Below are 15,327 nucleotides of genomic sequence, written 5' to 3'. Positions count from 1 at the left end.
GTGTTCAGTTCCCGCTAAGGGCGCATACCTTAGTTGCAGTTTGTCCCTGGCCCTAGTTGGGTTGTGTGGGTGGCAGCCACTCGATGTGTCCCTTTCACGATGATGTTCCTCTCTGTCTCTTCCTCTCTCTCCCTCCCACTCTGTCTGAACAAAAAATAGAAAAATGTCCTCAGGTGAGAATTAAAAAATGGAGTTAGGGAATGGTACTTGCTATACTTTGGGGATGTGTGTCATAAATAAGTGAATTCCTTTGTTCTCTAGCTGGTTATGGCTTTACTTGTGTAATATTTGTAAAAGGTTATTTTGCATTAAAATCAAACTCACAGGATTGACTCTTGAATTCTAGACTAACTTTGAATAATTGGACCTGCAGATTGACTATCCACCATTTGAAAAAAATTTTTACAATGAGCATGAAGAGATAACCAACCTCACCCCACAGCAGCTAATAGATCTCCGGCATAAGCTCAATCTTCGGGTAAGTCAGCCATTAAGCCAGATATTCTTATATTAATGTTAAGTAGTTCAGGGTTAATAGTATTCTTACCCAAACTAAAATAACCTTGAATTTCTTTTCTAATGGTCTCTGAACTCTGTCTTTAGTAGAGTAATAATTATAACCCTTGGGCTCATGTGTCTTGTTTTTTATTGTATTAATCTTCCAGCTATTTTAGCATAGGATTGTTTTTTTCTTTCATGTGACACACATGAATGCTAAATATGTTCAGCCAGCTCTGTATGTTGTATGAAACAGTAAGTCATTGTGATCTTAAAATTAATGAGCAAGTATTTCTCCAATGAGTACAGTGTGTTGAGAACTGTTTTGGGTAGGCTAGAGAAGAAGGGTAGGAGTCTCCATCTTCAGGAAAAGGAGACAAGATTAGTAGATACAAACAATATGTAAAGGCAAAATATTTCAAAATTAAGATAACACTTCTCCAATTACATACAACATGGTTTCTTTTTTAATTAGAAGAAATTAACACCTCTTAAAAATATGCATGCTCTAATTTCACAGTAATAGTTTAAATTGTCTACCCAGAAAGTTTAGGTTTCACATTGGCCTCTTTGTTTGGAATGCTGCTAGATGTTAGTTAAGTGAAACAAACACAGAATATTTGGTGATATCTACTCTAGTGTGGACAACTTTCTGGCCTGTGCCTTACCAGTTGCTATATGATATTCGAACTTCTGTTTTCTGAGGGGGGGTGTGTGTGTGTGTGTGTGTGTGTGTGTGTGTGTGTGTGTGTGTGTTTTTTAAAGTTCTCTCAACCCCCCCCCACACACCCCACTAAAAAATATCTTCTAAGCAAAATCCTGATTAGATGTAGCATCACCAGAGGAAGCATTGAAAAGTTACCACTCAAAAATAAAAAATAAAAAAACTTACCAAAAAAAGCCCTGGCCAGTTTGGCTCAGCAGTTGGAGCGTCAGCCTGCGGACCAGAGGGTCCCGGGTTCCATTCCCGCCAGGGGCATGTACCAAAAACAAAAACAAAAAAAACTTAAAGAAAAGTTACCACTGTTGGAATCAATATGGAGGGCATAAGCCTCATTCTTCACCTGGATACAGTTCAAATAATGCTTGACAGTGGCTGGACCATCAATGAGTGGGACATTAACTCTTCAGACATAACTAAAAATGGAAATGGTAGGTAATATCTTTGTAACCAGTTATTTAGAGCTCATTTGTACTTTTTATTTCAAGAGGAAATATATTTTTTCCCATCTGCTAATAGTTATGCAGAATGGTAAAAAAAAATGAAACATTAATGACATTTTTCAATTTATTGAACAATATTTTATTTATTTCTTACAGCAAATTAATTTTGATTAAAGAGATGTCTGGGCACTTAATCATTTTACATCATATGACAGTTATCTCAGGAATATTTATCCTGGGAGTTTTTTACATGAGGTTTTAGATTTGTTATTTTCTTACCTTTTCACACAGCGTATGCTTTTGGCTACAGACTTATATTTTCACTTTATATTATACTCAAGCTAAATGCTAGATACAGGTAAATATTATTGAACTTTCAGTGCTGTTGATTTTAAAGTACAAGTCATTTCTGGGAGTTGTCTTTTACTTCTAGGTCTCTGGTGCTGCACCTCCTAGACCAGGAAGTAGTTTTGCTCATTTTGGTTTTGATGAACAACTTATGCACCAGATTCGGAAATCTGAGTACACACAGCCTACTCCAATACAGTGCCAGGTAAGTAAAACATAATGAAAGAAAAGTGAAGTAGCCCTGACCGGTTTGGAGCATCGGCCTGTGGATCTGAGAGGCCTGGGTTCGGTTCTCGCTAAGGGCACGTACCTCGGTTGCAGTTTGTCCCCAGCCCCGGTTGGGGTTGTGTGGGTGGCAGCCAGTCGATGTGTCTCTCTCATGTCGATGTTTCTCTCTCTCTCTCTTCCTCTATCCTGCTCTCTCTGAAGATAAATACAAAAATGCCCTCAGATGAGGATTAAAAAAAAGAAAAGTGAAGTAGAATGATAGTGACTATGTTTATTTTACAAACAAGTCAAATCAGTAAAACTGGATGGTGCAGCCTTGACCGTTGTGGCTCAGCTGAGTTTCATTCCATGACACCAAAAGGTAGCCGGTTCGATTTCCAGTCAGGGCACATACCCAGGTTGCCTATTTGATACCTGGTCAGGGCGCGTGCAGGAGACAACCGATTGATGTTTCTCTTTCATATCGATGTTTCTCTGTCTCTCCCTCTCTTTCTCTCTCTCTCTCTCCCCCGCCTCCTTCCTCTCAGCATGTCCTTGGGTGAGGATAAAACTAAATTAAATTAAAAAAATAAAGATTTCTGTGTGGACAAATTTAGCAATGTCAGTGACTAGGATTCCTTTGTCCATGACCTGAAAATTCTCATTTATAAGTGAAGGTAATGGCTTCTGTTTCACATTTATATATGGCAGCAGTTCTCAACCTGTGTCGCGACCCCTTTGGGGGTTGAACGACCCTTTCACAGGGGTCGCCTAAGACCATCAGAAAATACATATTTCCAATGGTCTTAGGAACTGAGAAACTGCTCTATCTGTCTTTAGGCGGGTCCGCCCACATGCAGATAGGCCCACATACATGAGGATCTGTATTAAAGGGTCGCGGCATTAGGAAGGTTGAGAACCACTGATATATGGGATTTATTCATTCCTACATAGAAAATGAGAATTTTATTTATATTGATGGAGTAGTCTGTACCTTATTAGGGGACAAGATTTTAAAAATTTTAGTAACCTACTTATAAATTACAATTTTTCTATTTCTATATTTTAAGCAAAATGGAGCCATTCATATTTTGTAAATGATGGCTGATCCACATGAAGAGAATGATAATATTTCTTACAAATCAAGAAGTTTAAGGGAATGCTAGGTATTTTTTGTTATTCCATAGTCAATATGCATAGCCCAGGATAATTCTGTTCCAATGGAAATGAATGTCATTAATAGTTATTTACCCATTCCACAGGATTCCTTCAGAACATCTTTTTTTTTTTTTGATCCTCACCCGAGGACATTTTTCCATTTTTTGTTCAGATAGAGTGGGGGCGGCGGGGGAGAGAGAAACATCAACGTGAAAGGGACACATCGAGTGTGGTTGCTACCCGCACGACCTAACCAGGGCTGGGGACAAACTGTAACCGAGGTACGTGCCCTTAGTGGGAACTGAACCCGGGGCTCTCTAGGCCACAGGCCGACACTCTAACCGCTGAGCCAAACCGGCCAGGGCCAGAACATCTTTTAAATAGAAGGTTGAAAGTGGATATACTTTATTTTTTCTCTAGGGTGTGCCTGTAGCATTAAGTGGTAGAGATATGATTGGTATTGCCAAAACAGGCAGTGGAAAGACTGCAGCCTTTATCTGGCCCATGCTGATTCATATAATGGACCAGAAAGAACTGGAACCAGGTGATGGACCAATTGCAGTGATTGTGTGTCCTACAAGGGAGCTTTGCCAGCAGGTATGTGCTTTGTGTGGAATGCATCCTCGCAAATGTGAACTGGCGAGGGACCAACCAGTCAGATGGGTAGAATTACCAGGAGACTTCTTTTTTAATTGTGAAATTGTGAATAAAATTTCACATTTTAACCATTTGAAAATGTACCATTCAGTTGGATTAAGTACATTCATATTGTGCTACCAGGAAACTTTTGGAAAATATTGTTATATATTTTCTATATAACTAAATACACATTTTTCTTTGAAAAACATTTTAAGAGAAAAAATATGCTAGGGGAATTGTTTGTATTGTAAGCTCCCAGTGTTTTTCTCCTGGGTTAATTTATTTTGCTTGGTAGGAAGGCAATGACAAGATCAGGAAGAGAAGTGAAAAATGAATGATAAGATTTTATATAGCCTGTTGAGACATAATAATTTACTTTATGAATAAAATTGTGATTTTAAAGTATTTTGTCTTTTTATTTTCTATGAATTTGCATTCTATGTTTTTTAGAATACCCTTTTTTTTGTTGTGACAGGTTTTTGTTAGTGTCAAAGTTTGTTAATATTTGATGTCAACAATTTTGTAGATCCATGCAGAATGTAAGCGGTTTGGGAAAGCATATAATCTTCGATCAGTGGCTGTGTATGGCGGAGGGAGCATGTGGGAGCAGGCCAAGGCCCTTCAGGAAGGGGCAGAGATTGTTGTGTGTACCCCAGTAAGTATGTCTTGGGTTTAAATGGCTTCTCAGCCTCTCTTGGTATGGATAAATGGTTAGTTATTGGAGGGAATTCCCCCTAAAATGGTAGAGCAGGATTGAGAATACTGATGAGTGACAGCCTGTGGCTTTGGTTTAATTTTGATTAGTCAACTAAAATAGCAGTCCAGTAAGATTCTCTGATCTATATATTAATAGCTATAAATTCCTCTTTATTTCTAATAGTTTTTCTTATGATCTAGAGAATGGGTTTGTGGGCACTAAGAGTATCTAGAATCACAAAGATATTCAGAATATGGTCAAACTGCCTAGAGGAGTGTAGTCTAAAACTTTAAGCCCATGTATAAGGCTTTAAATTAGGTCATTTTGGAATGCCTCACAAAAATTGTTCTGGCCATTTCTCCACAATTTAAATCACAATGTAAAGGAAGAATCTAATGGAGTTTTCAAATTTTCTATTTTTTTTAGGCTTTGTATTGCATAAAGTTTGAGGCTGTCAGTCCAAGGTCTGTTACAGTCTAAGACTGGAGTATTAGTACTTTTGCCAGGAGCACAGCTCTAGAAAGTTCTTGTAAATGCCTTTAATTATACTTACTATTGATTTTCCGGATCTCATAGGGCCGACTGATTGATCATGTAAAGAAGAAAGCTACCAATCTTCAAAGAGTCTCTTACCTTGTGTTTGATGAAGCAGATCGAATGTTTGACATGGGATTTGGTATGCTTTGAATACCAGCTTCTCCTGTTCCCAACCTCATGATACTAGTTTTTTCCATATCTGGACTTAGCAATTTTTCGGCATGAGAGAAGCTAAAAAAAACTCCCGGGTAGGGTTAGAGTGTAGAGCTATAGCTAAAACATTAATAACTATTTTTAGGAGATCTCAGGAAAAGTCTGTTGGGTGTGAGGTTGAGGACAGTTGAAAGAGCCTTTGTATATAGGGGGAATATTGTCTCTTAGGTAGGTGGATGTCATGTCATTCAAGGCCCTTAGCTTTCCTGTCCTCCTTTACTTAACCTAGCTGTGTGAAAGTCCAAACTATCTATATTGATTGGAATACCACTGGCCCTAGCCCAACTGGGTGGAGGGCAAATGTTTTCTGAGTTTTATATTGAATAATAGGTCTAGGAGTTTCAAAGTTTTCTAATTCTTATAATCTTTCATATGAAGATTTTTACTAAAATGACTTTTCCAGGCATTCCTGAATTGTATTACAGAGTTATAATGTTAATTTTACTGTTCTACTTCTTCCAGAGTACCAGGTGCGATCCATAGCCAGTCATGTCCGTCCTGACAGACAGAGTATGTATGAAGCAGTTTTATTAAGCCACATTTGTACTCAATAAATTTCTATTTATTTTATAAGCACTCAGTCATGGCAGCAAATATGATCACTGTGTGTACAGGTGAGAACTATAAAGGGTGACATAACAGTTTATCTGAGCTGTACAGGACCTTGGAGGTCATCAGATATAACTCATTCATTTTTCTAGATGATAAATACTAAAACTGAGAATTAAGTGACTTGCACCAATTTATGCAGTTTTATTGGTGGATAGAGGCAATGCACAATGCAGATCTGCTGATTTGAAGTAAAAAGTCTTTTTCTGAACATGCTGACAACCCCTGTCTTAACCGAAAATGTGAAAATTGAATAAGAGCAAGTCACTTTTCCTTACTGAATCAATTTTTTTAAACTAAAGTTTATTTTTAAAAACGGAGTATTTTTTAAAACAATATTTTGAATGTTAGTAGGAGGCTTAATGGTTATTCAAAAAAGAAGTCATACTGTTTTTTTTTTTTTTAACAGAATTTACTTTACCTTTTAGCTCTCTTATTCAGTGCAACTTTTCGGAAAAAGATTGAAAAACTGGCCAGAGACATCCTGATCGACCCTATTCGAGTGGTGCAGGGAGATATTGGAGAGGTAATCCTAAACAGGAGTGGATGGGACCCCAGTGGATTATTTCTCAGATTATGGAGACATGGAACTAATTTCTCACTACTGAGAGAAAAAATGTTATGTATTTATGGATGAGGCAACATGTTTCAAACTTGCTTTAAATACCACAAGAGGAGGGAAACCCTGTCCTAGTAATAGTTGGTTAGAGCTTTGTCTTTTTTTTTTTTTTTTTTTTTTTTAAATTTTATTCAGATAGAGCGGGAGGGAAAGAGAGGAAGAGAGGGAGAAACATCGATGTGAAAGGGACACATCGAGTGGCTGCCACCCGCACGACCCAACCAGGGCCGGGGACAAACTGCAACCAAAGTACATGCCCTTAGTGGGAACCGAACCCAGGTCTCTCTGGACTGCAGGCCAATGCTCTAACAGCTGAGCCAAACCAGCCAGGGCTAGAGCTTTGTCTTGATATGCCACAGTTGTGGTTCGATCCTTGGGGTGGGCACTACAAGAGTCACACAATTAATGCATAAATAAGTGGAACAACAAATCAATGTTTCCTTCCTTGTCTCCCCATCCTTACCCCCCTCTCCTTCTTCCTCCACCCTAAAAGTCAATACAATTTTTTTCTAAAAATCATGAGAGGTGCCCTGGCCAGTTTGACTCAGCTGTTAGAGTGTTAGCCCATGGACCGAAGGGTCACAAGTTCAATTCCCAGTCAAGGGCCACATACCTGGGTTGCGGGTTCGATCCCTGACCCTGGTTAGGGTTGTGCGGGAGGCAACCAGTTGATGTGTCTCTCACATTGATGTTTCTCTCTCTCTACCCCTCCACCTCTCTCTCCCTCCCTTTCACTCTATCTAAAAATCACTGGAGCCCTGGCCAGTTTGGCTCAGCGGTTGAGCGTCAACCTGTGGACCAGAGAGTCCCGGGTTCAGTTTCCGCTAGGGGCACGTACCACAAAAAATAAATAAATAAAATTCAAATCAATGGAAAGATACCTTCAGGTGAAGGTTAACCCAAAAAACACGAGAGGTGGGGATATGGTAAATACTCAGCCGGTATGGCTCAGTGGTTGAGCATCAAACCATACACCAAGAGGTCACCAGTTCGATTCCCGGTCAGGGCACATGCCCAGGTTGTGGGCCAAATCCCCAATGGGAGGCGTGCAGGAGGTGGCTAGTCGATCTTCTCTCTCAGCAATGTTCCCATCTTTCTCCCTCTCCCTTCCTTGCTCTCTAAACAATAAAGAAAAAAATTTAAAAAGATTGGTAAATGTTGGTAATTGTTGAAACTACGTGATAGATACATGGGAGTTGATTATGCTAATTTCACTCTTTTTGAACGTTTAAAATTTTTTCATAAGTTTTTTTGTTGTAACTTTTTTGAGGGGGGAAACAGAAGAAAGCTTTCCCTGGAAGACTACCAGTTAGTTAGAATGGAACAACAATTAAAATGATTGTGGTAGCTCTGGCTGGTTTGGCTTAGCGGTCCGAGTATCGGCCCGCGGACCAGTGAGTTGCGGGTTTGATTCCCGTCAAGGGCACGTACCTTGGTTGCATTTGTCCCTGACCCTGATTGGGGTCATGCAGGAGGCAACCAGTCGATGTGGCTCTATTACATCGATGTTTCACTCTCTCTCTCTCCCTCTCTCCCTCCCTCCCTCCCACTCTATCTGATGATGAATAAAAAAATATCCTCGGGTGAGGAATAAAAAATAAAATAAAATAAAATGATTGTTGGAGGAACCCTGCACAGCATGGAGTGGAGGACTTGAATGACCTGGTGAAAATGAGTTAAGGGTTTTTTCCTTACCTGTACAGAAGCCCTATGTGGAAAATTTCTCTGAATTGTGATTTGAATTTAATTAAGGCTATCTTGAGAAGTTGCTTGCCGTGTTTATTAAAGTTCAGTGCAGTTAGCATTTTGATAGTGTCCATTTTTCATTTTTGAGTGCTTTCTGTGTGGCGTGTGTGAATTGTACTAAAAACAGTGGGAAGGACGGAAAAGGAGCTTAATTCATTAAGAAAACTTTGAATACACACATAGAAAAGTATTGTGGCTGCCTAGCCTGTGTGGTTCAGTGGTTGAGCGTCGACCCATGCACCGAGAGGTCGCCAGTTTGATTCCTGGTCAGGGCACATGCCCAATTCCCAGTGGGGGCATGCAGGATACAGTCAGTCGATGTTCTCGCTCATTGATAGTTCTCTCTCTTGCTCTCCATCTCCCTCTCTCTCAAATCAATAAAGAAAAAATTTTTTTCTAAAAGAAAAGTATTGCAGCTAACAGATTCATTGGTATATGTACACATCAGAGGAGATAGAGAGAGCACAGTGATTTGAGAAGGAATCTAAGTTTTGAGTTACACTTAACTTGCTTAAGAAAGGCCCAGGAGAAGAGGGATTGTTCTGGGTTTTGCTACATGCAGGCAGAAAATGTGAGGTGTGGTCCTTGTTCAGGTGCCCTGTGGCACAAATGTCACAATCCTCTGTTTCACTTCTTTTTAGGCAAATGAAGATGTGACACAGATTGTGGAGATTCTCCATTCTGGGCCTAGTAAATGGAACTGGCTTACCCGGCGTCTAGTTGAGTTTACCTCTTCAGGAAGTGTCCTCCTGTTTGTTACTAAAAAAGCCAATGCTGAGGAGCTAGCCAATAACCTTAAACAGGAGGGTCATAGTCTTGGGCTGCTTCATGGGGACATGGATCAGAGTGAAAGAAACAAGGTCATTTCAGACTTTAAGAAAAAAGACATCCCTGTCCTGGTGGCCACAGATGTTGCAGGTAGAGTATGAATTTCCCCAATAATCTTACGTTCTTATGCTGTAAGGGTGCTCTGTCTAGCTATATAAAACCTACAATATCTGGTCAAGCTGATTGAGGGCACCCTCCTGTCATTGCTGGCCATGGAGCAGCAATTCAGAGTACACTGGTCACAACCAGAAAGAAGTTATCAGCCTCAAGGTACATTTGTTGCTGGTTTTATTTTTTATATATTCCTGGTGCAAGAGAGAGGCCATGGCAGGTTAATGATGGCAGAAGATGTATGTACCTTAAAATAGGTGGCCCAGCATCATAGAATCTACAATAGTGGCATTTGTTCTGGAAAAGTAACTTACATGCCTGTATCTCAACTCAGCAAACCATGCACTTTGCCTAAATAATGAAGTCTAGGTTCTTAGAGGTTTAGCATTGGGGCTTACTTTGGTCTTTTGACTCCTGATGAAGAATAAAATAATTTGGTTGTTTTTTATTTTAGCCCGTGGTCTGGACATTCCTTCAATTAAGACTGTCATTAACTATGATGTTGCTCGAGACATTGATACCCATACTCATAGGATTGGCCGCACAGGACGAGCGGGTGAGAAGGGCGTGGCCTATACCTTGCTGACCCCCAAGGACAGCAATTTTGCTGGTGACCTTGTCCGGAACTTGGAAGGAGCCAATCAACATGTTTCCAAGGAACTTCTAGATCTGGCAATGCAGGTAAGGTGCTGGGCACACTTCAGATTACTCTAGTTTGTAAAACTAAGTGAAAATTTTTGATAAGCCTAAAACAGATAACCTACAAACATGTCAAGAAAAGGGTGGGAGGATGTGAGGGCGATCTGGCTGCGACATCTGTCACCCCATTGATCGCCAGGGTTGATTCGGCTGATCTGGCTGGCTAGGCGGGTGTCCCCCTCCTCCCTCAACCGATCCATGTTCGTCCCTCCCGAAGCTGCGCGCTCGGTCGAAGAGGACGACCTTCCCCCCAGAGGAGAGGACCGGTCTTCGGTCAAGGGTATACGAGTAGCTGCGCTCCCCTGCTAGAACCTCCAAACAAGCTCTCAAGAAAAGGGTGGGAGAATAGTGCTTAGAGGTACTCATCAGTATTGTAGGGCTTTAGAATTTGGTCTGTTTTCTCATCCTCTCCTTTCAGCAGCATTGATATTGAAAAGCTTTTCCTTTCTTTATGCTAAAATCTGTTCTGAAATTTCTACCTGCTTGCCCTGTAGCACACTTGTGAGTAAGTGTGATCTCAAAGATGGCTCTGTTCCCCCAGTCTTCTTTTGGGGGGACTAAAAATGTGTGCTGTCTTTTAAAATGATGTATCTAACTATTCCTCATAGGCTTAGAGCTCAGATTTTGGACCACACTGATTACCAATCCAAAACTGAGTGAGGCATTCTACCAAATTAAATATTGAGTCATGTTAATACATGCAGTCCCCAAATTACAAGTGTGTTCCCAATACATAGCAGAGACTTTGGTGTTAACATAGGCCCGCTCACAGCACTGTTACCCGTAACGCAGTTGTGGTCTGGTACTGCTCATGCTTCAGTTCCTGGGTGGGAATAAAGGACCTGTATTGCACGAGAGAGTAGAAGAATGTTTCCTCCTCTTTCTTGGGTATAGAGAGCCAATCCTAAACTGAAATTTTAAACAAGATACGTTTTTTTGTCTTTGGCATTTTTCTACATCTCTTTTTGTGCCTCAGGCTTCCTGTGCTCTCAGACTGATCAGTTTCTCTCATCACCTTTCCCAAGTCTGCCCTGCCTCAAGAACTTTGACTGGCATGTGTGATTATCAGATAAAGTCCTAACCTCCCCAAAAGTGTTCCCATTCTGAAGAGCATGTGAATAAATCTGATTAGTATTCTGGCAGTGATCAAGTTCAGTGAAAACTTTTAGGCTCTATGGGTAAATAAAATCTTATTTTTATAATGTGGCTATCAGTCTTGGGCCTCTATACCTAGAATCAATTTTAATAAACCTCAAAAGTTCCAAAGTTTTATGTCCAGTGGTATGTATAGATTATTTGAAAACTAGAAAATAAATTTCTTTTCCTTGAGGAAGTTAAAAGGGGCCAGAGCAACTAATCACTTCCCTTCCTAGAGGACTGGGGGAAGGAGCAATAAAGGAAGCCTTAGATAAGGATCTGAGCCTCCTGACAAGTTGATGGATTAAACTGTCTAAAAGGAAGTGACTCTGGTTCTTTTGAACAGTTCCTCCACTGCCATAAATACATTGGCTTAAGATAAAGCAAAAAGTTCTCTCCTTTCACTTAGCTTCCTCCTTGATATTGTCCTCTTCCTCTGGCCCCCTTTCCCTACCCTGGCTTAACCTTGAATTGTGTTCACTGCAGAATGCCTGGTTTCGGAAGTCCCGCTTCAAAGGAGGGAAAGGCAAGAAGCTAAACATTGGTGGAGGAGGCCTAGGCTACAGGGAGCGCCCTGGCCTAGGCTCTGAGAACACGGTGAGTCCATACCACAGTAATACCCTTCGGCTGGTCTAAACTCCTGAGTGATGTTAGGACTATTCTCTACCTGAGAAAACCCCAGTGAGTTCAGAACCCTGTCTAGAAGGAAGCTTGTGTTTAATTTGCTGGCTTAGGTCCATATTCATGCTAGTTCTTAGTGTTGTGACTTTATATTGAAGAACCACCTATGTGTACTTGGCTGACTAGATGTGCTCAGGAAATCGGTGGTTCTCAAATTGTAGTACCTGGGCTAGCAGCTAAGGCAGACTTGTGCCTCGCCGGAGACCTGGTGAATCAGAATCTCGGGAGGTGGGGCCCAGCAGCCTGTTTTTCCAACACTGGCCTAGGTAGAGCCTGCTGCTAGAAAAACATTGCCGAAAGGTCACTGTGTAAACTCTAGCTGTATCTTGTAACTAAATTTAGGAATGATTCCTACACTCCTTGGGAAATTTTCAGCAGAGAGAGATGAGAATGCTTTTCTCCCAAACCATGTAACAATAGCTCCTCGACTGGCTGTCTTAACTGCTAGTTTCCTGTTACTCTGATTCCTAAATCAAGTCTACATTTCTGGAGCATCATAGTTAACTTGTCTTTGATAAATAGTCTGTCCCACATTACAGTAAAGATGATGATGTGAATGATGCCCCAGGTGAGAGCAATAGCTAATATTGAGTACTTACTATGTGCCAGGGCCATTCCAAGCAGACATGCACATTAACTCAGTCTTCTCAACCCCTCAGTGAGAGTAAGTGCAGATAATAAAACTGAGGCACCCAAGGTTACACACTGGTAAGTGATGAAGTTGAAGTTCAGACTCTTCAAAGCCTGAGCAGTCACACATGTGCTGTACTGCCTTGTGGCCTTTTCATCTTTACTATAATTTTTACATAATTACATACACATGTTCATGTTTGTGTGTATCAACAGTGCCACATAATCAGCTTTGGGCACAGTCTGACCTCATTTATGATTATTAGGATTAATTCCTAGAAATAGAAATACTGGGTTGAAAGGTATAGCATTTCTAAATGATTCTTTGTTACTGTACCTTTTTTCACAAAACATAAGTAACTTGCTAAAAATATGTCCCATTTCCACTCCATTTTTCAGTGTGTTGAGGCCCAGTCTGTAGTAGGGGCTTTTTCTATTTTGTGTCCATCCTCATGGGTGTGCTTGTTTTTTTTAGGACCGAGGAAATAACAACAATGTGATGAGCAACTATGAGGCCTACAAGCCCTCCACAGGAGCCATGGGAGATCGGCTGACGGCAATGAAAGCAGCTTTCCAGGTCTGAGATGAGCATTTAGCCAAAAGAGTTTTCAGCAGTAACTCCTGGGCAGTGACAAGGGGGCCTGTAGGAGATGTAGCTGGGCTTATAGGCTTGTAAGCTTGATGCTGGATTTAGGGCCTTCTCACTGCTTTCCATTTTGAATATAAACTTAACTGTATCTGACTTAGAGATGCAGGTGTAGAGGCTACAGAAACCCTACTTGCTGGCCATCTACTTCAGGCACACCGAGCCTGGGACTGTCGTGCTGCAGCAGGATTGCTGTCCCCTCCCTGCCTCGCCAGCCTACAGTGTTGCCTACCTCCAAGGCTAGTGCAGTCTGGTTGATAGTAATCACCATTTTTTAGCTAAGACAAGTTTGATTCTGTATCTTGTGAACTCTGAACCCATCTTTCTACATTTACCCCTCGAGTTAGCTGGCCTTTATTTACACATTTTATCTATCTACAAACTGATGAGCACAGAAACCACAGTATTGTGGAGCCATTAGGATGCTAAAGTCACAGTGCCAAAATAGCATGAATACTATCTTACGTGTGAACACTCAAGTTCCTGTATACTTTATCATTGCCAAGCTTATATATTCAAATTTCTTGAACTCACCGTCTTTCCTATTTTTGTTCTTTCTTTTAGTCACAGTACAAGAGTCACTTTGTTGCCGCCAGCTTAAGCAACCAGAAGGCTGGAAGTTCTGCTGCTGGGGCAAGTGGATGGACAAGTGCAGGGAGCTTGAATTCTGTTCCAACTAATTCAGCCCAGCAGGGCCTTAACAGTCCTGACAGCTCCGTTGCCAGTGCCACCAAGGGCATCCCAAGCTTTAGCAATACTGGGAACCTCAGCAGTGCCCCAGTGACCTACCCCACTGCCGGAGCCCAGGGAGTCAACAACACAGCTTCAGGGAATAACAGCCGAGAAGGGATTGGGGGTAGCAATGGGAAGAGAGAGAGATATACTGAGAACCGAGGGGGCAGCCGCCATAGCCATGGAGAGAGTGGCAGTGGCAGTGGCAACCGGCATAGTGATAGTCCACGTCATGGAGACAGTGGTCGCCATGGAGATGGATACCGCTATCCAGAAAGCAGCAGCCGTCATGCAGATAGCCATCGTCATGGGGAGAACAGGCATGGAGGAGGTGGCGGCCGACATGGGGAGAGCCGAGGTGCAAATGATGGCCGGAATGGTGAAAGCAGGAAAGAAGGTTGTAACCGTGAGAGCAAGATGGACCCCAAGGTGGATAGCAGCAAGATGGACAAGGTGGACAGCAAGACAGATAAAACAGCTGATGGTTTCGCGGTCCCCGAGCCACCCAAGCGCAAGAAAAGTCGATGGGACAGTTAGATGGTATGTGCTGAAGTGTGAAATCCTTTAATTTTATTTTTAGAAAGATTTTTGGTAACTAGGTGTCTCAGGGCTGGGTTGGGGCCCAAGGTGTAAGGACCCCTTGCCCTTAGTGGATAGCTGGCACTTGGAGACATTACCCCTTCATCTGGATTGTTTTTCAGATTATTTTCTTGGGAAGCTGCTTTGGTCCTTAGAAGCAGTGAGAGCTGGGAAGCTTCTTTTTGGCTCTGGGTTTGTCATAAGGGTCAGGTCAGGATACCATGGAAGAAAGGGCTTTATAGGATACAAAACTCACTCTAGGTTTGTATCGTATGTAGTGTGTATTTTTTACTGTCATAAACATGTACAAGTAAAATTCTTTTCCTTAGCTGTGTGGCAGGCAGTCCCTTTTAGGAGTTGACTTCTGCAAACCCAGTCCTTTGAGGTATTAGGGATGTTTGGGAGACGCTTTCATGTTTCCAGACATTTGCAGGGAAGGGAGGTGTCTGATTCTAAGCAGGAGTCAATGCTCAGGTTCCCCAGCCAGGTTTGCATCCAGCCCTGAAAGGAAGCAGCAGCTGCCTGACCCAGAGCCACTACTACTGAAGGGGGAAAGGTGATCCTAAAAACAGAATTGCTCCAGGTCTGAAGTGTTGCTAAATTAAAAAAAAAAAAACCAACAGCTTTTAACTGTCTTCTCCTATTTCATTGTATTTTTTTTTAACTTTCCACAATGGTAGAAAAACCTTTTGCTGAAATGATTTTGATGATTTTTGTTCTATCTTGTTTATAAAAGAAATATACATACTTCAAATTTTGTGACTTTGTGAAGGTTTCTTTAAGATGTGCATTCCTTTCTGCTTGCTCTAGTAAATGTTTTACTACTGGGACCTGTGGATTGTTTGTCAT

The 15,327-nt window shown here is 41.4% G+C and overlaps 1 protein-coding gene across 3 annotated transcripts in view; it reads left to right on the top strand.

Annotated features, from left to right (window-relative positions):
* Positions 1 to 15,308, top strand: part of DDX42 (DEAD-box helicase 42) — a 34,001-nt gene extending 18,693 nt beyond the window's left edge. For 2 of the 3 annotated variants that reach the window (XM_036269720.1, XM_036269719.1), the window contains exons 7-18: positions 374 to 478; positions 2,096 to 2,215; positions 3,796 to 3,972; positions 4,541 to 4,669; positions 5,288 to 5,387; positions 5,924 to 5,971; positions 6,499 to 6,596; positions 9,077 to 9,353; positions 9,829 to 10,055; positions 11,697 to 11,807; positions 12,997 to 13,098; positions 13,732 to 15,308. In XM_036269720.1, coding sequence (XP_036125613.1) covers positions 374 to 478; positions 2,096 to 2,215; positions 3,796 to 3,972; positions 4,541 to 4,669; positions 5,288 to 5,387; positions 5,924 to 5,971; positions 6,499 to 6,596; positions 9,077 to 9,353; positions 9,829 to 10,055; positions 11,697 to 11,807; positions 12,997 to 13,098; positions 13,732 to 14,436 — 2,199 coding nt within the window. In that variant the 3' untranslated portion in view covers positions 14,437 to 15,308. The remainder of the gene's footprint in view (positions 1 to 373; positions 479 to 2,095; positions 2,216 to 3,795; positions 3,973 to 4,540; positions 4,670 to 5,287; positions 5,388 to 5,923; positions 5,972 to 6,498; positions 6,597 to 9,076; positions 9,354 to 9,828; positions 10,056 to 11,696; positions 11,808 to 12,996; positions 13,099 to 13,731) is intronic. The other variant, XM_036269721.1, reaches the window with a different exon arrangement.
* The last annotated feature ends 19 nt before the right edge of the window (positions 15,309 to 15,327 follow it).

Source organism: Molossus molossus, unplaced genomic scaffold (genome assembly GCF_014108415.1).
Source record: "Molossus molossus isolate mMolMol1 unplaced genomic scaffold, mMolMol1.p scaffold_m16_p_19, whole genome shotgun sequence".
In the NCBI taxonomy this organism is placed as follows: domain Eukaryota; kingdom Metazoa; phylum Chordata; class Mammalia; order Chiroptera; family Molossidae; genus Molossus; species Molossus molossus.
Note: the sequence above shows the minus strand (reverse complement) of the source record. Positions and strands in the feature narration are given on the sequence as shown.